Below are 25079 nucleotides of genomic sequence, written 5' to 3'. Positions count from 1 at the left end.
GGTAAATAAATTAACACATTATAATATTTAAACTATACTAAGAACTTTGACATTTTTGAAATCGACCAGATGTTAGATAAGTGTAAAAGTTATTCTATATAATATGACGGAACAAATATTAGCCATTACACCATCGTGACTAAAGCCCCAATACCTAGTGATTTGAGACAATGGCAACACCATAGACAATGATAATATTTTTAATTGTACACATTTTCAAACTGAATCCATAACCGTTTTTTAAAATGATTGTAAATTTGAAAATATGTGATAAACATAGATTTTATAAAAAATAATCTAAATTATGTGGTGTGAGGTAACGAACAATGATTAAACGTTTATATAGAGGTTAACTTGAATGAGTTGGAAGGAGATGGAAATGAAATGAGTATATATTGGAATATCCTGGAATAATCTACTTTCATATTGAATTATTAGCTGCCAACTAACGACGAAATCGCGTTATATAACCTATATTAACATTAAAATTCATCACTAACAGTGCGTCAACGAGCTTTAATCTAGAAATGTAAAAAAACAAAACGTACAAACTAAACACGAGTGCGTGAAAATGAAACGACTTAAGTACCCAAACGTTCGATCGAATAAGTACTAGTTTTACTTTCTCAGACTTTCGATCAGCCTTGAAAAATATTGGCAAAAACATTGCAAATGGAATGTCTAAATTCATTAATCACATTGTTCATCACAAGATTCAAAGATAAAAGCCAACTTACACTAAACGTTAATTGTCATAAAACGACCTCTCTCACTTAAAAATTATTCATAGTTCAACAATCTTTAAAGTCGGTATATATCAACAAACAACTGATTTCAAGGTAAACTTACTTACAAAAGAGCTGCCACAATTCATACTACGAAGCGATGTAGAAATACGTTATCTAAATTCATATATTTTATAGTACATTAAGTAAAAAATAGTTTTATAAACTACGCAAACGCGAAGGCACTAACGTTAATTTTATATTTGAGCTTATTGTCATTTCGTTACCCTGTTATTTCGACCGGCTCAAGCTCGGTTGCTATATTTAGAAAACGATTCGTTTACCTGACGGACCGTTAATTTCGAACGAGACATGGTCGAAGTTTAACGTTTCGTTAGTAAAATAAACCGCCTGAAGGTAACAACCAAGCATCACACGGTAAGCGCTTCTCTACCGAAACTTCTCAATCCTCAGGTATCGAGATATCGAACGCAAACAGATTACAGTGTTCCTACATGCCAGGGTAGTAGGGGTAGGTCGGGAACATGGACATGGACAGCGAGGCGGGGAAGGGGGATGGTAGCGGGGTGGGTAGCCCGGCAGATAAGGGGGAGCCATAGGGCAGCGTGCTGTAACTCGACAGCATAGGGCTGGAGTTGGCGTATGAGAAAATTGGGGCAGACGTGCCGTACGACAGCACGGGTAGAGACAGGGCCGGCATTTGTGGGACGGAGTAGGGGCGTTTAGCAGGTGGGGCTTCGGGGGTAAAGGCGCGTTCGTAGGAACGTTTCGCGGGTAACATTGGTTGGGGGAGTACGGGGAGTGGGTAGGCCGGGGCCGGGGCAGGGGCGGATGCGCGCAGTGGGAGAAGGGGCATGAGGGGCGGGCGTAGAGATAGTAGAAAGCTCTCGTGCTGGCGCGCTAGAAGGCTCTGGTGGGCGATGTGTTGAGCCAGCAGGCGAGGGGGGGGCAGGCACGTACCAGGGGAGAGCACCTTGGGGGAAGCGGCCGGGGTCACCCCGCCTGTCAGCACCAGGTTCATGTCGTCACCGGAGCACTGGAACACCTGGTGGGGGAGGAGGGGGTTTGGTCAGTCGAGCTCATTTTATTTATACTACTGGCCTTATATTAGAACAGTTTTTTTCTAAAGAGTAACTGCAGAGTTTCTTGCCGATTCTACATTCCGAATAGGTGGTAATTACGGTGGTAAGTATCGACTTCTTAATAACAGTTAAATAACAGCTTTGAAGTAGTGTTGGGTACATGTGGTGAGTAAGATGGCAGAGCTCCTGGCAGGGTCAGGGATACGGTCGGCAACGCGTTTGCGATGCTTCAGGTTTTGCAGGCGTCTATAAGTATATAATACAGTAATCGCTTACCACCCTGTAAGTCGTACGCTTGTTTGCCGACCTACTTGTATAAAAAAGTAAAAGAAAAAATGTTTAATTTGCCAATTTACCTCGATGTACCGCTGTTTCTTGCCGAAGGTCATGTAGCGGTGGTGTTTCTGTTGGGCGCAGAGGAAGGCGCTGGCCTCGCTGTCCATCTGTATGAAGGCTTCACCGCTAGGGTGACCCTGGGTGACATTGATATTTGAATATTTTTTTTTTGGAAAATATAAAACCCTAAAAATGAACAAGTCTTATTCTACTTTATACTATCGATTTATTGAACGAACAATAATTGTTGCGTACACATAAAATTTTCTAGATTTATGTCGTGTAGAGTAGTTAAAATAGACTCTGTAGAAATTCTGAGGAAGTAGGCCAAAATTCCAAACGGCTTAATCTTAAGAAGTAACGTTACGGATTTAGATAGATATACCAAAAAGAGAAGTCAGAAGATGCTTCTGCCTTACAAGGGAATTTAAATTATTTTATTTCATAACTGTGTTTAAAAACAACTCACTTGGGCGTTGTATACCATGTGGACGCCTTGCATGACGATATTCTTTGCGAATTCATCCAAAAATGTTAGTATGTGTTCAACCTGTGAATAGTAATAAATTAGTTTTGAGTGTACAACAATTGTCATAATAAAAAAATTTTCGGAGTAAACGCTATTACAATCCGATAATATACGTAGTTTTTTTAGCCGACCAGTGTGAAAAATATACATTTACAGAAAATGGTAATATGTGTGTTTACAATTTTGAAATCTATAAACTCAAATTTATACACCTATTCAATTTATACTAGTGTTCACTAGTATCGTCACTATCTGGACTGGACTGTTGATTGTTGTTACCAAGTGTGCAGTCTTAGATAAGTTAAAAAATGAAACAAAATTTTGTCCCCATGTTGCACATAATTTTGGATAGTCTATATTTGGTTGACGGTCAGGTAAGAGCCGGGGGAATAGGAATGGTTGGTTGCTGATTGTGCAGTTTTAGATTTATGTAATAATTGTGTAACATTTAAATAAAATATTAGTTCCAAGTTAAGCATAATTTTTGATTCTCTTTATCGTGTTCAATATCTGACCCACAACTGACCAGTTTTGGTTGATTACTTATTTCATAGGTTTTCCTACATTTAATTCACCAGCTACGTTCCCCACTGACCTGAGCCTCATACGGCAGTCCTCGGAGCCTCACACAGTCCTTAGCGGTGCCGGAGGTGATAACATGTTGAGGTACCAGAGCCACGGGTAAGAGGCCCTCGGTCGGAGCACTGGTAGTTGCCGGCGTACTGGCCTGACTGCTGCGGGTCTCCAGCGAGCGGTTCAGAACCTACGAAATATTAGTTTATAAATTTCTACCGTCACTAAGAACACTTTTTATTCTACGGGATTTATCGCCATTGTCATTTTGTGACTCAAGTCACTCGTGACCATGGTGTCGGTGACTCCGCCGAAATATCGGAAGTTTCAAAATGACAATAGCGGTAGATCTCGTAGAATAAAAAAAATCTTACGAGTTATATTCACCCGAACATCATTACTAAAAAACTTCGTACATTGCTTAAGCCCAGTTGTTTGCAAAACGCTTCTTTTTACTAACATAAAAAAGTATTAACACTAAATTTCGACATGCTCTTCATTTAATGGTTTGTAAGCAAAACTTTTTCGGTTTATAGAAATCGAGCATATAACAAATATATCATATGTGGTGAATTTGGTTTTACTATTAGCATACTATTTTTAGTGATTTTCTAAATGTTTTTAAGGCTAAGCGCCCAAGCAAGGTGATCTTACCGTACTCTCCAAGGGCAGGCTGCACATAAGCGACAAAATTACCACAAATTGTCAAATTATGCATTGTTCGACGTTAAGTCGCACGGTAATAATAATATTAATCTTGACAAATAGTAGGAAAATGAATGTAATGTTTCTTTAACATACAAATGAAATAGTCAACATTTACAACGTACTTTATGTGAGGTTTAGAAAATGTATTTTTAACCGACTTCAAAAAAGGAGGAGGTTACTCAATTCGACCGTATATATACATATTTGTTTATGTTATTCGGGGATAACTTCGTCGTTTATAAACCGATTTTGATAATTCTTTTTTTGTTGGAAAGGAGATATCCCAAGTGTGGTACCATGAGAAGGAAACCAGGATCTGAAGATGGAATCTCAGAGAAATCGAGGGAAACCCTCAAAACTAGTAGTAACGACTAGTGCGTTTGTTAATTTTTTTCGTCTACTTTTGTTGTATTACTTTGCGATGTAATTGAAGTCGGTTCTTTTTCGTTTGCGTTGCTTTTGCGAATTATTCACTTCAAAAACGAAGTTTTTAGATTTGATAAAGGTATTATCCTCGGCACATTTGTAACATATATGTATATACAGATCGACAATGACTCTGTATTTAAAAAAAAAGTTGTTTGTTTGTATGTTTTTAGTAAATCTAATACTAAAATAAAAGACGAACAATTTACAAAAAAAAAAAAAAACAAACTCGAAAGTAAAATTGCTACTAATTTTTAGCAAAATAGTACTAAATATGGAAATTACTTTATGTTAATTAAAATGTATCCTTCATCAGTATTAAAATTAGAATTTTTTGCTCCAGTCATATTTAATTATCGTTACTTGGGGCAACTTGCAGGTTGAATTTACTAAAATTGCATTACAATTCTTAAACTTAACGTAATTTTAAAATGGCGATAACATTGTTTCCGTCATGATTGCTTGTAGCCAACAATTGGCTACTTATCGTCAGTTAGGAAACGATTCAAGAGCAAAGATATAACAATATTTGCAGTCGTTGTAAGCATATTAAAACATTGTCTTTTTGTTGCTAATGAATATGCTAGCGAAGTTGTTTGAATATGTACAGGAACAAAAATTAATTGATAAAATGTATGTAAGCGTGTAACTTATTTACGGCTCAACCAAGTTATTTTTAACCGACTTCAAAAAAGGAGGAGGTTTATAAAAGGAGTTTTATAAGAGAAGGTTTATAAGAGGAGTTTTTTATAGGAGTTTTTAATATATATATATATATATATATATATATATATATATATATATATATATATAGTTTTATGTATGTTCGGGGATAACTTCTTCGTTTATGAACCGATTTTGATAATTCTTTTTTAGTTGGAAAGGAGATATCCTAAGTGTGCTACCATGATAAGGAAACCAGGATCTGATGATGGGATCCCAGATAAATCGAAGGAAACCCTCGAATCCGCATAACTTTTTACTGGTGTTCCGATTTTGATTATTTTTAATATAATCTAAAGCTTGGATAATATGGTCACTTTTAAATTTCATCGAGATCTGATTACAACTTTCGGAGTGATCTTTGATAATGCGTATGTACTTGACTATTTTTTCGTCTACTTACGTTGTATTACTTGTCGATGTAATTGAAGTCGGTTTTTATTCGTTTGCCAGCAAACACAATTATTGTTTGCGTTGTTTATTGTCAGGTCAAATTTTTTTTTATAAATGAAAATAAAAAAATATATACACGAATGTACAAAATCTTTGCCAGAAATATCAATACGATTATTGTTGGAGTGCTATTAGTTCAAATGTTCGCTATAAATGTATATATTATTCCAAAATTGCAAAAGGCAATTTGATCTTAGAGGATTACCGCAAAGCTATAATGTCTTCTTTGGTAATTGGCTATTATTGGATATTTTGGCATGTCTAGTTTTTTAACAAATAGGTAGAACTTAATGAATATCATACTTTGAACAATAACACTTAAGTGTATTCGGACCCTATTTTAATAAAGAATTTATTAATTTATGATGAGATATTATGTAAAGTATTTTATTGTAACTGAAGCTGTTTTTGTGTGTTTATAAGAATTGATTTCAGAATGTAATGAACGGACTGGAATGATTTTTTTCCATATTTTGTAAAATGTTAATGAGCAACGTTCAAAAATGGTATAAATTATGTATTAAGTGATAACTTATTGTTATTTTCCTTTTTAACATTTACAACATGAAATTTATCAATATTATCAATTTTCAGAGACAAAATTAAGAATGGTATACATAACATCTTAAAGCATAAGTTACCTGTTGCACTTCTGCAGTAGTAGACCGGAACAGCTCTATATATCGAGCTCCAATGAGCTTGCGATGTCTGGAAAGCGCCTTGGGCGAGTCGTCCTCTTTAGCGAAAAGGACGAAGGCATCACCCGTCGCCCTGCCGTCCGCTCGCCTCACGAATAACACCCCCTCCGCCCCATCTAGCACTTGGACTGGATCGTCACCGGTCGAAAAGAATTCGAGCTGGAAATTATTAAAAGTATGTTACATTTACCGTCTAAGACACATATATTAACGACCGCTCTGGTATAATGGCGCGTGTGCCGTATAGGTGTCTAAACACCGACAGTCGCGGTTTCGATACCCGCTCGGGGTGGATATTTGTGTTTATAGAAATATTTATTTCAAGTATGGGGTTAACTGCCCTTGTGACCCACAACCCTTACCGTGCCTCGAGAGTACGTGAAATTGTCAGTTTCAGTTATTATCGGAGACACCTGAAAGCGATCGTTACTTTTAGTTGGGAATATATCCACCAATTTCCAGGGGAGCAGCGTGCTGGGTTAAGGTCTGACCCTTCTTCTACATAGAATAGGAGGCCTAGGCCAGCTGTGAGATGCTACAGGCTGAATCGTAACTTACAACTTGTTGCGGAGTCGCATCGTAGGGCAGGCCGCGCATGCGCACTATGACCTGCGCTCCGCGTGACAGGAAGGCGGCGGCCTCACAAGTGGCACCTCCAGCTACCGAGAGGAAGTCTTCTCCACTGGCGCGGTACACCTGATATGGAAAATGGTATAAATTATGTATTAAATCATAGAAAAATAAATGATTCTGGGGTGCGTAAGATGGCCAGAGCTCCTGGAGAAGGTCGGGGTTTGGTTCGGCAAAGCACTTGCGATGCTTCTGCTGTTGCAGGCGTCTATAAACTTTGGTAACGGTTTACCATCATGTGGGCTGTACCGTTTGTTTGCCGATCTAGTCGTACGAAAAAAATCAGACTTTCGCGTCTTCTAAGCTGTACCCTAATTATGTTTGAAATTAATATTTTTTATTACTACAAGGTTATTAAATAAGCTTAAGGTCCATGCGATGGTGAGCAGTTAAAGTATTCTATGGACGCTTACAATACCAAAAGCATCGTAAGCACGTTGTTGATCCTACCCACGACAAGGAGCTTTGGCTCCCTACCCAATGGTCTCTTCGGCACAGAAATACAACACTATTTGGGAGCAGTATTATTTTTAGTCTGTAGTACTTTTCCAATCGGGCTGCTCCTGATTTTGAGAAGGATATTTCCTGCCATGCCATACCTCAACCATATTATTGTTTCCATGACAGCTTACCCTAATTATTAGAAATATTCTGCTGAAGCTAAGCAATTGTACTTATGTAAGGCTAATCCAGGGACATTCACACGAATTTTGATGACAAGACTTTTAAGGAATGTTCTGAATGTTCTTCTAAAGTTCAGAACATCCTATCTAATAATTTTTTGACACGTCGGTGCGGGTCTATTCACGCACATTTCAAACATTTGTACAGACCATACAACTGTTTGCCGTGGTCTGGGCATTTGTACTCGTTTATTATGTATGCCGGACCGCTGACAAAGGATTAAATCCTATTGAGAGTTGTCGTATGTGAGGCGTAATCTCACATTTATATAAGTCATTCAGATATTTACCTGCGTCTGAGCGTTTACCCTAGTATATTGTGTTTTCGGACCAGTGACACAGGAGATAATCATAGTGGGGGTCGTTGAGTTAGATGTCTAGGTGTTATTATAATCTCACCTCGATGTACCGCGGTCCAATGTGGTGCTTGTGTCGTTTGAGCGCCATATCTCTGTGCTCTTGCGATACGAAGCGTACCAGCGCTTCCCCGTTACGACGACCCTGCGGGGATAGGCACAGCGCTACTCCGCCCCTACACAGGAACGATTTATATTAGGTACTTAGTTACTACTAGTGATGTCTTAAGTGTTTATGGATGTATTGGATCGCTTTAGGAAGTTCGTTTCAAAGAGTAGCAGCACGTACAGTTAAAGTAGTAAGAAGGTGAATTTGGATCATGGAAGTATATTATTAAGTAAAAAAAGGATGTAAATGTCACGGCGAAACTATATAACACCATATATATACATATATAATACAAAATATTTTTTATTTAAAAATGGTATTATCTCTAATATTAAATCATGCAGCTATAGGTTTTATATTTATATCAGCAAGCCTTACTTAGCAACATTGAGTCCTCGGAAGAATTTAGCGATGTCCTGGTCTGATGACTGCCAAGGCAGGCCTCTAGCTCGTACTATACAGTTTCCGTCTATTTCATCGTCTTTTGAGCTGCAACAAAGAAACAATAATTTTAAACATCTGCTTCTATTGTGATGTGATCTATACCCAAAGAAAAAAGCGACTTCTATAGCTTTCTTTGTTTGATACTGTTTTTTGTTTTATGAACAAAGGAAAATGTGTGAATATAAAAGTTATACCTGCATATATTTATAGTGTTTATCTGTATGTACTTTATTTTACCTAGTTTAATATACCTAGAAACTAATTTTTAATTCTTGATTAAATTAGATAAGAAGGGATTTATTTAAATATTTTGATAGTTATCAGATTAGGTTAACAGGCGCGGCTACTGCACTTCGTTTATTCATTAAATAAACCATAATGTATACAATACATTAATTATACATAGAACGGGAAACTATGTAAATATATTTTCAACTTATCAATTATTAAGTTTACGCGGGTATACTGATCACCGCGAAGCTTGCAACAGCACTGTGTTATTTATTATATATAAATTTCCTTTAATTTCCTTTGAGATACAACTATAATATAATTTGAGAAGGATTTTTTCGGTTACTTTAACCTTTTTTTTTAACTTTCTAACATTTCGTTGAAACGAAATTAAAAATGAAGAAAATTGTGAAGAAAATTCAACTACTTCAAGAAACGTAACGATTATTTAAACACCAAGTGATGGCGATAAAATGTGGATAACGCCCGTTGGACGTCTTACCAGTAATTTATTTTTCAGTCTGTGTTTAGAACATTTAATTCCTAACTTTACTTTGTGTGTCAGTAAATGTATTTCTATCAACTCTACCGCGCACAATTAATAAACGTCCATAAGATAAACTATACACGATACAAAGATGTACAATTTTAAAGCATCACATTCTTTCGTTGCGCAAATATTTACATTTAAATAATATAAAAATATATTGATGTATTGCGATAACAAAAACCAATTCAATCTGAACGTTATCGAAGAATAACTCTAGTAATATTATTGGGTCAATTGTAATAAATATGAAATAAAATTATTGCTTTTATAGTCGCTTGTTATTAGTTTATTTTACTGATAAGAGAAATTTAAAAACATCTACTCCAAATAAAAATAGCGATGAAGAACTTTAAGATATACATGATCTGTAAGAGAGTAGTTGCGTAAAAAACGCATGTGATCTAACAAAACAATTTTAACTGCACGAATTACATTCAAGCTATGAGGTTCTATTAAAATGCAAATACTATATTTATTACGATATCTTACTCTATAAATCGGGTTTTAATGCTAAGATTTTGTTCCGAAATATCGTTGAGATCAGGGAGTTAAATAAACTTAGATTAATATTTTCGGCATTAAGTTATAACAACAATGTTGTGTTCAATTAGTTTAACCTTATAATGTAAACCGAAGCAAACGGGCCGTGACCAGCTCGTACTTATATTTCAAGCATGAATTTAATTAAGCCTTCTTATTAATTATTATGACTATAGGCTCAGTGGTTAGAACACGTGGATCTTAACGGAACAACTGCCACTTACAGTCAAAGTGAAGGTTTTCTTAATAAATCAACAATACTTAATCATTTACTTAAAATCAATTTGTAAACAACAAACGACTAGATTGAATTATATTAGTAATTTAGACTGTCAGGTGGCAAACAAGCGTACCTACGGTCCACGGTCCACCTGATGGTAAGAAACGGTAGTCTATGAACGCCTGGAATAGGTACTATGAGCAATGCAAGCGGGGTAGGCTCAGCAAAGGTACTCTTCACCCTAGGGCGACCCTTCCTAGGAGCTCTGACTAACTTCACCACACACTCACCACAGGAATGAATTGCTTGGCTGTGATCTTTTGTAAGGTTGAGTCGGGTCGAATTTAGATCAAGGTATTTGCTGCTGTGCATATATATATATATATATATATATATCTATATATATATATATATATCTATCTATATATATATATATATATATATATATATATATATATATGCACAGCACTACTAGTAGTATAAGTAATACAGTGTAATTAAATTTCTACTGTATTATAAACGTTATTTAACATATCCTTAATAACGTCGCAAAAAAAAAATCAAATAATTGTTTTTCCATCGAAAGAAACAACGCAATTTACGAGTAAATAGTAAATTACTAAAAAAATTATCACAATTTAATCATAATATTTAAAACAGTTTCACATTAGCTACTATCAAGATAAGTTACCGATAGGACAGCACTAATACGGTAATCTGTAAAATATCGGTAACGTTGATATATGTAATTATATTTTAAGCAATTGGACGTCCGCTTTCAATATTTCTTAATTTTTTAATATTTAATTACGAAATTGTGTCATCGATAATTTACGATCGTTGCGCTTCTGTTCTATTAAATTTATCGACCTTTTGGTGTATAATCTGATGTTTTTAAATGGGCTTAAGATAACTAGTTATGTATTACTATCGTTAATATAGTTAGTAACTAGTTTAGGTACTGATGCCGGTTATTTTAAAATATATTTTATCGGAAACGGAAAGATACAATAGTGTTTAACATAGGACGAAAAAACATGAAGGGCGCTGTGCCAGTTGCTTGTTTACAAACTCAAAAGATGGCGTTCAAGAGTGGATATAATAAAAAAGGATAATATAGTCAATCATTAGCAACTGGTGTATAAAGTAGTTAGTGTAGCTTAATAATAAAATTTACATATTATATAGAATTAATCATTGCGCCGAAGCTAGCCTGCGGTTATAATATGTTGAGTGATACCCAATTTCAAGCATTCTAACTTATGTAAACATTGTGTATATACAGTTTAGTGTTTAAGTCATAACATCAGCCTTTCGCAGTCCACTACTGGACATAGACCTTAGAGACTTATGGAGATAAGTTCACGCCAAAAATGGCGTGAGCTTGTGGAGGTCTATGTCTCGTAGTGTGTTTTGCCCGTAGTCACCACGCTGGGCAGACGAGTTAGTGACCGCAGGGCTGGCTTTGTCGCACCGAAGACGCTACTGCTCGTCTTCGACCTGTGTATTTCAAAGCCAGAAGTTGGATGGTTATCCCGCCATCGGTCGGCTCTTTAAGTTGCAAGATAGTAGTGGAACTGTTATCCCTTAGTCACCTCTTACGACACACACGGGGAGAGTTTAAGTCATATATATGGATATACACGTCTACTTTATAATAAATAAATAAACGCCTCACTCTCGACGGCCCCAGTAAGATTAACTACTGTGTAAGGAGTTCGGAAACACAATACACAATCAAAAACGTCCAGATCACGGCAAACATCTGTACCTACGGTCAATACAAGTGTGAGCCATGTGCGAAAACCGAATCCGCAACCATAATTGTGTTTGTTCGCAAAACGAAAAACAGACTTTACGAAAAACGAATTACATTGACCAATAATATAACGTAGGTAGACGGAAAAATTGTTAAGTTAATACCCATTATTGGAGATAGCACAAAAAGAACTTTCCAGATCTTAATCAAATCTAAATAGAACCATACGAGAAGCTCTAGCTTTGGATTAAAAAAACAATCGTCGAAATCGGTACACCCAGTAAAAAGTTATGAAGACGCCGTAAAAAAAAGTCAAGCAAATGCGCATGATTAAAGATAACTCAAAACGTACTTGTCAGATCTCGATTAAATTTAAATGGCATCACATGACAAGCACCAGCTTTCGATAAAAAAAAAGATTTTTTTTAAATCAGTCCACCTAGTAAGAAGTTCCAAAGTTAATACACATAAAAAAACTAGTCGAATTGATAACCTCCTTTTTTGAAGTCTGTTAATAAGCCAGCGCTGTAATCGTTGCGCTAATGCGTCACCTAATTATTATTATGGGTTAAGTTGTAAAATAAATAAATGATTATTACATATATAATTTTTATATTATGATGGTTTGATATTATGTGCATTTGAACGAATCATTACAGGACATCTTTCTAACGACGTTCTCGACGAGGTTAAAAGTGTCCAAGCTTAAACACCAGTTGTGTGTATATACGTGATAGCGAGATATTACATGACCTATAACAGTTAATAAATTTTGTTCAGTTTCTCATTTAAGTGATTTTGTTAATTCTATATGACAATAAAGTTTCTTTAACCACAAAATCGATTCAACAGTAATATCTTACATTCGATTACAAAGTAAATAGTTGTTTTATTGTTATGTTTGAAAATAAACATTATGATTAAACAATAAACAACTCGTTTAAAGTATTACGCGGTAATATTATTTCTTATCACAATAAACTATGCACTAAACTTAGGTAGTTTTACTTTAAAATCATATGTACTAAATGTTGACAAGCACTATTACTCACACGAAATGAAAAATCACAATTATCTTGCATTATACGAAGATTACAAAGGATTAAATTTAATCAGTCGATTACAAAAAATCTTCGAATGAAAATCAATAACAAGTTCATTTTTCATATTCGACATCGTCTTTTTTTGGTTTAATTGGCTTCAGTTAAGACAAAATAGATCCGATGATTTCGGCAATGATACGTTTCGATTTCTATCATTTTTTTCTATTTCTACCTTCATAAAACACGTCACGCTGAATTGACGCTATGTCATATTAATGCTATGCCTAGCTAAAATTCTAATATTTTGTTTTAAAGAATAAATAATATAAAAATCGGTGTTTAAAAAAAACGACATCAATGTAAAAAAAATTAATAGTCAAATCCAAACAATCTCGTTTTATCGTATTTATGAGAACGCGGTCACGCTGAGCACGCGTCGTGAATGTGTCGTAAAACAGCACTACCGACGCAATTTCATTTTCAAATATGCGTTAAAAGTAAAGACTAACCTATAGATGCTGGATGAATTCCTTCGAGATTTTCGTGTAAAACGTGTTTATTTCCAAACAAAAAAAAAGAAAAGAAAAATCGGTCAATTTACATTGACATTGTACAATACTCATTGCTTGGTATGAATCAAGTACTCGTCAGGTCTCAAACAAATTTAAATCACCGCCGAACAGATTAAAAAAGAATAATCAAAATCATTACACCCAGTAAAAATTAAAGACGTAAAAAATTACATGAGTTTTGCACGAAATATAGTGCCACTAAGTCCAAACATATTTAAGTTTGGTGTAGTGTTTATTGCTACTCGATAGAATTGATATCTTGTCCTCTAGTCTTTCTTCGTGTTATTCTTAGCATTAAGCTAAATATCACACCACTATGCCTTGGCATTAAGGTTTAATGTGTTATATGCACCTAAATTATGTACTTCGGCACCGAATGACATTATTATGTAATAGTGCAATGATGTGCTTAGCATTAAGTTAAATGTGTATCTACTCATAACGTCGATGACATTGATGTCCTCTTGATCTTGCAATTTCCAATTAAATATATATATAATAATTAAAAATATATATATAATAATTAAAAATAGTCGGTCCAGGATTTTTTAGGCAACCCTTTTTTAATATATTATCTAATATACTCAATTTATTTTAAAGTATGTTTCGTTGTATTATCAGCTCGTTGATGATCGACTTAGGTTTGGATCTTCTACTAGGTGAAATGAGTTTATGTGGCATCTTAGTGACATTTTTAAATTATATATATTATAAATAAAGTTCTCTACAATATAAGCCATCTTATAGGCAGAAAGAAGGCCTCAGTAATTGTAAGGCCTTGAGCACTTTCCTAATGAGTCCAATTTTTAAGAAGGCTTCTTTACAGTTATTTTTTAACCGACTTCAAAAAAAGGAGGAGGTTACTCAATTCGACCGTCTTTATATATATTACGACCGTATATGTATATATATATTTTATGTATGTTCGGGCATAACTCCGTTGTTTATGACCGATTTTGATATCCTTTTTTTTTGTTGGAAAGGAGATATCCCTAGTTTGGTACCATGATAAGGAAACCAGGATCTGATTATGGGATCCCAGAGAAATCGAGGGAAACTCTCGAAAACCTGCATAACTTTTTACTGGGTGTACCGATTTTGATTATTTTTAATTTAATCTAAAGCTTTATAATGTCATCGAGATCTGATTACAACTTTCGGAGTAATCTTTAATAATGCGTATTTACTTGACAATTTTTTTGTCTACCTACGTTGTATTACTTGTCGATATAACTGAAGTCGGTTTTTCTTCGTTTGCCTAAACGCTTCAGCCTGTAATATCCCACTACTGGGCATAGGCCTCTTTCCCATGTAGGAGAAGAATCAGAGCTTAATCCACCACGCTGCTCCAATGCGGGTTGGCGGATATATTCCCTACTATGAGTATCGATCGCTATCAGGTGTATATGATAACAACCGGGACCGACGGCTTAACGTGCTCTCCGAAGCACGGTGGGGAGACCCACAAGGACTGCACAAACGCCCAGACCACGACAAACACCTGTATAGCCAATACGAATGTTTGTCATGTGTGGGGATCGAACCCGCAACCGCCAGCGCAACAGGTACAATCCATGGCTGTGACCGTTGCGCCAACGCGGCGTCCTGCCTTGCCTGCCAACACAATTATATACTCAGTAAACGTTACCGATGCAAATTATAAATCCTGATAATAAATCTCAGATTTTTGTAAAAAAATTGATACGTTTCAAATAAAAAAAAATTGTTTTCAAGTTTTATTTATTAAGACATTTTGTTTTTAATTTTTTTATTTGATAACATGGCCTATTTTTATAAAATTTATTGCGAGTGAGACAGTTATCATCTATTTCACTTACTAGCAACAGATAATAAAGAAGTAATTTTTGTAATATTTTTATCAAAAGCTAGTAGTACTTTGTAATGTGTATTTAACTCTACTTTTTCAAGTTAACTTTTAACTAAGGTAGGGCACATCAGGAATAATTCTGCTCAAAATCTGGAACAACCCGACTGTGGAATTACATCGACCTTACAGGAGATCACAGCTAAATAATACGGCTTTCAAGCAATATTGTTCCTGTAGTCAGTAAGGTGACCAGAGCTCTTGGGGATATTGGGGGTAGGATCGGCAACGCGCTTGCGATGCTTCTGGTGTTGCAGGCTATAAGCTACGGTAATCGCTTACCACCAGGTGAGTTTGTTTCCGACCTAGTGGTATAAAAAAAACCGAGTGTGCACACAACTGAAGTAAAACTTCTTTGGCGCCATCTAACTTATATCTTCCTCTCAAGTTCCGTTCGCTTCTTTCGATCACAAACACAATTATATTTAAAGTGTCTGGGAGATTAATTACAAATTCGATAATATAGATTATAAATTCAATATATTACATTTTACGCGAACGTCTTCCTACACGATATCGCCAATGTCAAGTTGATGTCGAACAGCGTATCAGTAATTTTGACCTAAGACCTTTCCGATTCAAATGTAAAACATGGCAGAGCTAAGTTTTTAACATATTCAAACAAATAAGTACCTCACACCACCTTCACACTTGACTTGTACGGATTTAACTGAATGAGATAAGAAATTTGTGTGAGGGGACGACGACGACACAAAAACACAAGTTGCGGCACGGATATTGTGCGCTCGGATACCTGTACGATACTTTCTAGACGCCATGGTAACAGTTACTGCAACATCGCCGAAATATTGGGAGTTTCAAATGACACTTGCGGTAAATCTGTTAAAATTAAAACGTTAATAGTGAGAGTTTGAAGACTTGTGTATTCGTAAGCGGGAGTTCGTAAATCACGTGCGGCTTGAAAAAAGTTCGGAAAAAAACACGATATATCATCTGGAATTTTGTATCACGATATTGATTTCTCCAAAAATTTAATCATATTCGATATATTGCTGCTGTGTGTTTACGTAGTTCCACTACCACCTTGAGACTTGAAAAGCCGACCGATAGCGGGAAAACCATCCAACCGCTGGCTTTGAAATACACAGGCCGAAGACGGGCAGCAGCATTTTCGGTGCGACAAAGCCAGCCCTGCGGTCACCATCCCGCCTGCCCAGCGTGGTGACTATGGGCAACACACATGAGTTCACGCCATTTTCGGCGCGAATTTGTGGAGGCCTATGTCCAGCAGCTGACTGCGATAGGCTGAAGTAAGTGAGTGACATATATCTGTTTATAGATAATATCCAGAAAATTTCAACATATTGTTCTAATGTTTACGCGAATTTCACTCATTATAATGAAACAACTTTTTCGGATTTTGTCGCGGTTTATTAAGTTTTTTAGACGCCCGTCATTTCTAAATACTTAACAGCAACCGTGGTCACGAGAGGACTGTCCTCCTATTTTTATAAAATTTATAGCGATAAAAAGTTCCTAAAACTGTCACGTGATTAATTGACAGCCCAACAAACTAAAATTTGATGAAGATGAATAACATTTCGAAGTTTATTTTGTAATCATTATAATTTACAATACCTATATTATTTAAACAATGTATCTGTATACGCAAGTTTGAAGTTTTGACTATATTGGGCGCGGATACCACACTCAAAACACTTACACAATGGTCGGTTGTGTCTGTTCGAACACCATGTGGAATTGTTTTTACACAACCGTGTCTTATTCATCATAGGAGCTTGATACTCATATAATGATATTTTATAATAATAAAAACAATCTGTTTATTACTTTTACAGTAATTTAAATAGTATTTTATACTTTTAAATATAAAACACTCTTTTATGTATAAACCTATTTTGATGTAAGAGAAACAGCATCAATTACGTTGTAATAAGATTAAGAAGATTCTGTTACAAAATTATTGGAACATTTTACGGGTATTATTAAAATATCGATCAAACAAAACTGATAGAAACAAAATCTAATATATAAAATTTTGTGTGCATATTGGGTAGGTCTAAGAATCGAACAACATAATAGATCATTCATCCCCCTAAATGTTAAGGGTAGTCCACCCCTAAATTATTTTTTTATTTTTAGATATATTATGTATTTTTTATTTTATTCTTATTTGGCGTTAAAAAATACATACAACCCTAAATTTTCACCCTTCTACCACCAACCCCTATTTTTAAATAGCGTTTAGCAGCAAGACAACGTTTGCCGAGTCAGCTAGTATATTTGTAATGTATCAATATACCTAATACTTTAAGGACCTATTTTCATAAATACCAAATATACCTACATACACAAATCAAAAATCATAAAAAGCGATTGAGTCGTTTTCAAAAGTGCGACTATAAACACATTGACGCGAGATTTTTATGACTAGACTAGCAGTACCCGCGGTTTAACCCGCGTAGGAAAAAACTTACAAATATATTATAGAGCCTGTAGCCTTCCTCGGTAAGTGGCGATTCAACACAAAAATAATTTTTCAATTCGAACCGCTTTTTCCTGAGATTAGTGTGTTCAAACTAACAAACAAACACTTCAGCTTTATAATATTAGTATAGATATGTATTAAACACACACAGCTCGCAGTAGTTTGTCACAACATTGCTCAACGACGATGATATCTTTAGCAAACGTTCGCTTTGATTCAGCGAAAAAATTACTAGCCCAGCGCTTTGTTTACGCTACGGCTGTACAAAGACCGTTCATACGTCACGTGACGAGCTGATCTAAAAAAAAAAAAAGAAAAACGTATTCCTTTTGTTACCATACTTTGTGGTGTTTTTGTGTAGTTTTCAAAATAAAAGTATGTGTATTCATGTAAGAGATGTCGTTGCAATATAACCTAATAACACATAAATACTTGATTTGTTTGTTCGGTCAATCTGCAAAACATTTGAATGTTTTTTTTTTTTACAAAATAGTTGTTTTTGATGTTTTTGTTTAGCTTAAACTATTATTACTTAAACAAATGTTCTGAGTCATATCCCTCATTAAGTGGTTGAAGTGATTATTACTGATGACATTATTATTGATGATTAGAATATGCGCGCGATTTCAGCCTTGTTTATGGTTACTTCTGTAGTGTCATACATCATTATCATTTCATTGTCATATTTATATCGTTGTATATATATATTATTTCGGAGTCATATAGAATTTATCCTTGCTCAAAAAATGTTGTACATAACTTTTTCAGAATGGTCACTATCAATGATTTGACTTATACGGGACTTACCGTGACGGTTATTTTATCGTCAGTGACCATTACGTCAGCAACGTTGCCGAACTAAAAATGACCATACGACGTCCCACGAAATTAAAAGCGTAAATAAACTCTAGTAAGTACCTGGAGAGTCTGAACTATGCCAATCATCTTGTTTCATTATAATGACAATCATCATTTGCAAATAGTTCTAATGCCTTGTTTTTTCGTATGAACTATTTTTAAAATCTTAATAAAAAATTGAACGTGTTTTAAAATTTATCACGCGTTCTCGTCTTTAGTTTAAGTCGTGAATTAAATTTCGACTGTTTTCTAGGTTAAATTTAATTTGTCGTCATTATAAAAAGGATTTGCAAGTAATTACTTAATAAACACGAAATTTTAAGGATATTTTTTGTTTTCCACTAAATAAAAACGTAAAAATTAAATTAATGATTAAAATAAACTGTGAGTATATTTTTCGATAGAAATTCATCACGTTTGTTTTTAAAGCCGAAAGGGGATTTTTTTAAACAAGGACGCATGTTTAATAATAAAAATGTCGTGTTCTTGTCGGTGCCGGTGGTTGTAAACGTCCCTTCCGTTAGTTGCAAAACGTGGTATGGTATTGAGCTTAGGAGCCGCCTGAGTGTCACGTTACGTTGACGTTCGTAAATCAATCCTTAGGGTTTTGTTATTTAGTAGGGCTGTCGCATTATATCGTTTTTAATCGACTTCAAAACAGAAAGAGGTTCTCAATTCGACTGTATTTTTTTTTATGTGTTGTTATAACTTCTTACTTGGTGGACCAATTACTATGTTTTTTTTTTTTTTTTTTTTAAACGAAAGCTGGTGCTTGTCATTTGGTCCCATTTAAATTTTATTGAGATCTGACAAGTACTTTTTAAAGTATCTCTAATAATGCTACTATGTTTACCTACTTTTCGATGTAATTAATGTCGGTTTTTTTTTTCGTTAGCGAACAAACACACTTATTAATATTTCGAAAGCTACAATTCGTGTTAACTTAGTCTGCGAGTTTCTTTACGATAATATCTTTTAAATTTACATAATATGTGTTGTTGTAGGTTCTCACGCGTTCGAAGTTCGAATGAATCGTGTTTTGATAGAAATATAAACGTGGCAAAAAAAGTCTATTCAGTGTAACATTGTGTGAAATTTTTAGTTGAAATTACGACGTATTTTTTTATAATGTTTATAATATAAACTGGGTGTAGGCCTCTTTCTCCATGTAGGAGAAGGATCAGAGCTTAATCCACCACGCTGCTCCAATGCAGGTTTGTGGATATATTAGCTACTATGAGTAACGATCGCTATCAGGTATTTATGATAGCAACCGAGACCGACAGCTTAACGTGCTCTCCGAGGCACGGTGGGGGGCTCACAAGGACAGACATTCAAACCGGAAAGAAATATTTGTACAAATACAAATATCCACCCCGAGGGAATAGAACCCGCAAACCGTCGGTTTTTTAGGCGTTACACCAGAGAGGTTGTTGGTAAAAAGATAATTATGGCGTCTTGAATTCTGGATTTTTCGAATATTTATTGAAATAAATTCCTCATTACTACAGTAGCATTATAGTAAACTTTATACATAATACGTAAATCAGTTAAAAGGGTAATCTCATGTAAATTGCGCTTAATATACCCCCTTCTTAGTTCTAAGTCCTCTATTAAATTTATACGGACACAAAATGAAATTATTATAACGTGTTCATAAGCACACAAATAGGCATTAAAAATCCAGTATCAGTAAGGAGTCGAACTAATTATTATCTAAAGCTATCACAACTCACCTCCTTATCTGAAGTAGCCAGCAAGTGATAAAAGCTATTCCCAAAACAGTATCACAGAACAAACACTCGTAGTCGTCAACTTAAAATCACATTAGCGAGATTTTTTTATTTCACCTCGAGTGGTGGCAACGCAAAAAATAATTATTGATAAAAAACAATTAAAGTTTAAAGACGTCCGGAGCGCGCAACGGTCGGCCTAAGAATGCGATTAGTGACGCTTGTCGTTGCGCAGGAGTCGATACGGCTTGTACCAAGTAACCTAAGTTTCATTTCTTCGCTGATAACGAAAGAAACTATACAAATATTTAACCAATATGTTTAAATTATAAGTTATATTTATATAGATCAATTTTTTTGGGTAAGCCTTTAATATCAGTAAATTCATTATTTCTCTTGAAGGACATACCCAAAAGCTATTCGTCTCTTTCTCTGAGGAATAAAATGTTATCTCTACGTTTATGTAATCAAGTCCAAGACTTTTTTATAGGCTGAGTTGTGGTCAGCGAATATAAAAAACATGCCCGATTTTTATGTCGACGCTAAAATAAAAAGGTGAAGAGTCAATTGCTATTTTAAAATGTGTTCAAATATATTGTATAATTGTGCAGCTCGATTACTAGGACTGTATATATTGTTGCATGTCTGTCTTTGTGGCTAATATTTGTCACTATACACTGGTGTAGTGGAGCGAGTAGTCACCTAAAACATCGACGGTTTGCAGGTTCGACTCCCGCTCGGTATGTATATTTGTACAAATATTTCTTTCTGATTTGGAGGTCTGGTCTTGTGGGTCGCCCCACCCACGTTAAGATATCAATCCTGATTGTTATCATTGTCCACCTGATAGCGATCGTTACTCATCGTAGGGAATATATCCGCCAACCCGCAATGAAACAATGTGGTGGATTCAGCTCAAACTTGACTAGACTGTTGGCGCATAGTGTCCCTGCTTTCTACTCCGCGGGTTGCGGGTTCAAATCGCGTTTGAGTGTAATATTTATATTTGTATTTTTATACATGTTTTATTACTATGCATATTTATCACAAAAAATATCTAGCTATACCAGTCGGCTGTTACCTATAACACAAGCATTAAGTTGCTTACTTTAGGAGCAGACGGTGTGTATGTTATAACATATTTATTATGTTATATAATCCTCACACAAAGAGAGAGACATGCATAGCAGTGGGACGTTCCAGGCTGAATAGTGAATATATTCATTAAAAGCTTAAGGCAAGGTTATTTGTAATATAGAAAGGTTAAACCTAATGTTAAGTTCTGCTTAACCGTTAAGGAACTCTTCTAAATTGAATGCAGTCTTTGTTTTAACACATAACTAACTCTTTTTATGAAAAAAATCAAGTCAATGCATGTAATTAATTATATAACTCTAATATTCTACAGAATAAGGGTCTGTTTCACCGGTTTTCGTTTTTATCTGAACTGTGACGGTACCCACAGATAATAATTTTATCGAATTACCTCTTGCTAGTGTATTTGTTACTTATATGCAGGATAAACTTTTATCAACGACCGGTGATGTGTTTTTTATATTGTTGCTGACATATTTATCAAGAATATATGTTACTGACAGGCTATATTGCAAGCAGCAGGTAACACCTAGACCTAGGTAGACCTTTGATGCCTGCGCTTCAAGTTCAATTAAAAAACTACAATTTTTGGATTCACGTAGATACCGTTATACGTCAGATAGCTATCAGCAACAGCATGCAGGATTCGAGAAATTACCAACGCGATTACCAACCGCGACAATGCGGATTGAAATGTATTTTATTCGGTATGAAAGTACTTAAACATAAGGTGTACTAGTAATTTAAAAGCGATAGCATAGCGATACGCAACTGCATCGCTCTCGTGGTATGGGGATTGTTTACTCGGTTCCATAAGTCAGCACTTATCGTCTTGGGTTGCATTTACGTTTTTCGTCGATAGCAAAAAATACTGACACATTAGAATGATATATTTCATTTTTTTATAACACAAAAGTATCGTATTGAAACTTTTTGGAATTCGTAGTTGCATTTAATTTTAACTAGTGACCCGCCCTAATACTACCTAAATACTGTAGTACATTATTTTTATCTATCTCGTTTGCAATGTAAGAGCAAAAAAAAAGCTCAATAACTATCAGTGTTACTCTAATATATTATGCATGTATTATACTTACAAACCTTCCTCTGGATACACTCTATTTGGTAAAGAAAACCGCATCAAAATCCGTGGCGTAGTTTTAAAGATCTAAGCATACAGACAGCGGGAAGATTTGTTTTATACTATGTAATGGCTAGCTGACCCGTCGTACTTCGTACTGATTTTTCTTGTAAATATATAGATTTGTTGTTGACATTTTCTTTGAAAAATACCACGTCCTGACAATAACGAACACAAAAAAAATAACCAATAAGGTGCAGTCGTTCTGAATTTACGCGGGTATGACATAAAGAGTGTAGCAGTATAAGCACGGGTCAGATGCCCCTGGGGGAATTTATGTCAAAATTTTGATGACGAAATCACCGTTAAGAGGAACATTTCCCTAGGTTACCACACCTCTGAACGCGCTAGTTTTTCAAAAAAAATTTTTTTTCAAATTTTGAAAAAAAATTTTTTTTTCTCTTGCAATATAATATTTATTTGTAATTTTTCTACCAATCGCTAGATACACTAAAGAAGCATTAAATAAGGTACTTTTGAAGTCTTCGCAGCAATTGATATATCGGAATATCACAAATTCAAAATTTTAAAATTTTAAATCTCACGTATTTTAAGAGACACTATCACGAATTTTTTTTTTATAAATAGCCCTTACTACGCTCTATAAAATATATTTTTTTCAAAATTTTCTCTAGGGTAGATCAGTGTTAAAAAAAATATTATTACTATCCTCATATGAATAATTAAGCATCTGAGCAAGTAATACTGCTATAATTTTTAAATGTAATTTTAATATTTACGATATTTAATTAATTTAATTATTAATTATACGATAATTCTTAATGATAAACTTTTACTTGTTTTATGCATTAAGTTGTATTTCCACTCAAGAGGCATGAAAATTAAAAGATTATTTTAGCTACGTCTAAAGAAATTCTTTTAGTTTGTGTTTTATTTGGGAATGTTTTATATGAGGTTAATTTATATGTATATTGTTACTATTTTAGTTCTCGGTTTATTGTTACATTTGTTTCGAGCGAGCATCTAGTCGTCGCTCCCAATACGCGACAAGTTGATGCGTGTTTGTTTACTTTGTTGTTTTCTTGAATTCGCGGTCTAAACGTATGTTTCTTTTGTCTGCTGATACGAAATCATCTTATTACGAAGTTGACTGCCATATAGTTCAATATTAGTGATTCTGATATAGTGATTCTAATATTTTTATACTGTGATTTTGAATAAAAATAATTTTAAATAAATTATTTAAAACTAACATTTAAAGGCGAAAACGCAGTAATGTAACATAGTGACATTGTATTTAAATAGTAACATTTCATGTGATCTTAGCTATTTATCTTCGTTGATAAAAATGCAGAGTGACAAGAATCTCAAATGTGTTGTGTGTGATAGATCTGTGTTTAAAGTGAAAGGTCAAAAAAAAAATTTTAACAACCCCGGAGATATCAAATTATGTCAAAGTGTGCTAGAAAAACCAAAAACTATTTTTCCAAATAGTGCAGTATGTGGAGCCTGTCGTATAAAAATGTATAAGCGCAAAGCTTCAGAAGCTTTCAATCAAACAGAAATTGAGCCGATTCCAGATTCGGACCCATCCGTTACTTATAAAGTATGGAGTGATTCTAACGAATTTTCAGAACATTATTTAGAACTCTTCATACCAAGAACTATATCTACACATAGATATTGTTTTATTTGTTCAAGCACTAGAGATTTAATTACTGTACCTGACAATGCACGCTTACACTGTTATTCAAAGAAGTCTATTTTCATTCCTACAGGGAACCGTTGTTGTTCAACCCATATAATTAATAATCGGTTTTTTGAAGACGATTTACAGTTAATTAAAATATATTCCTATGACACAAAAATTACAGCGAAAGATGTGAAAAATATTTTACACTCAGTCGATTATTCTCAAAAGACAATATCACAGTAACGATTGAAGAAGACAGTGGCGAAGATTAATTATTATTATTATTATTATTATTATTATTATTATTATTATTATTATTATTATTATTATTATTATTATTATTATTATTATTATTATGGTTGGCTAACCTTCACGACTTATGTCGGTCTAAATAAATACCCCGTCTCGTAACCCACGAGAAAAAAGGCATTTATATCCCTCCTATTCTATACGCGCACGTTGCGCGCCATTTCTTCTCCTTCCTCTACCTCTTCCTCGTCTTTGTAAATTGTTTGTGCTAGGTTCATGAGTTGTGTTGAGAGAGTGTGGTGTGTCTGCTAACTGCTGTGTGTCTGGTGATTGCTGCGTGTCTCTATCTACTGATAGTTGTGTATTTTGTGAAAGTGGGTCTTGTATATTGTGTACGAAAACAGTGTCTCCAAGTACTTTACTGAGTATGATTGTTGTATGTATGGCTGCTTGTTTCTGAAGAATGCTAACGTCAATGTTGGAATCTAGCTGTTCTAAGTACTTTTTTATGCTTTTAGCTACTACTCCTGTTGCTCCTATTACTATTGGAATGACAACCGTTTGTGTGTTCCACAAACGGCTG

The 25079-nt window shown here is 34.7% G+C and overlaps 1 protein-coding gene across 1 annotated transcript in view; it reads right to left on the bottom strand.

Moving 5' to 3' along the window:
* Positions 1–1195: 1195 nt before the first annotated feature.
* The window catches only part of LOC123665717 (RNA-binding protein fusilli), a 126730-nt gene continuing 102846 nt past the window's right edge, over positions 1196–25079 (bottom strand). Inside the window, exons 7-14 of the mRNA XM_045599978.1 lie at positions 8431–8541; positions 7987–8119; positions 6833–6970; positions 6218–6433; positions 3289–3456; positions 2634–2714; positions 2185–2301; positions 1196–1791 (exon numbers count right to left, since the gene is read on the bottom strand). Coding sequence (XP_045455934.1) covers positions 1237–1791; positions 2185–2301; positions 2634–2714; positions 3289–3456; positions 6218–6433; positions 6833–6970; positions 7987–8119; positions 8431–8541 — 1519 coding nt within the window. The 3' untranslated portion in view covers positions 1196–1236. The remainder of the gene's footprint in view (positions 1792–2184; positions 2302–2633; positions 2715–3288; positions 3457–6217; positions 6434–6832; positions 6971–7986; positions 8120–8430; positions 8542–25079) is intronic.

This window comes from Melitaea cinxia, chromosome 24 (assembly GCF_905220565.1).
Source record: "Melitaea cinxia chromosome 24, ilMelCinx1.1, whole genome shotgun sequence".
NCBI classification, from domain to species: Eukaryota; Metazoa; Arthropoda; class Insecta; order Lepidoptera; family Nymphalidae; genus Melitaea; species Melitaea cinxia.
The sequence above is the reverse complement of the archived record's forward strand: the minus strand, read 5'-3'. Positions and strand labels throughout refer to the sequence as shown.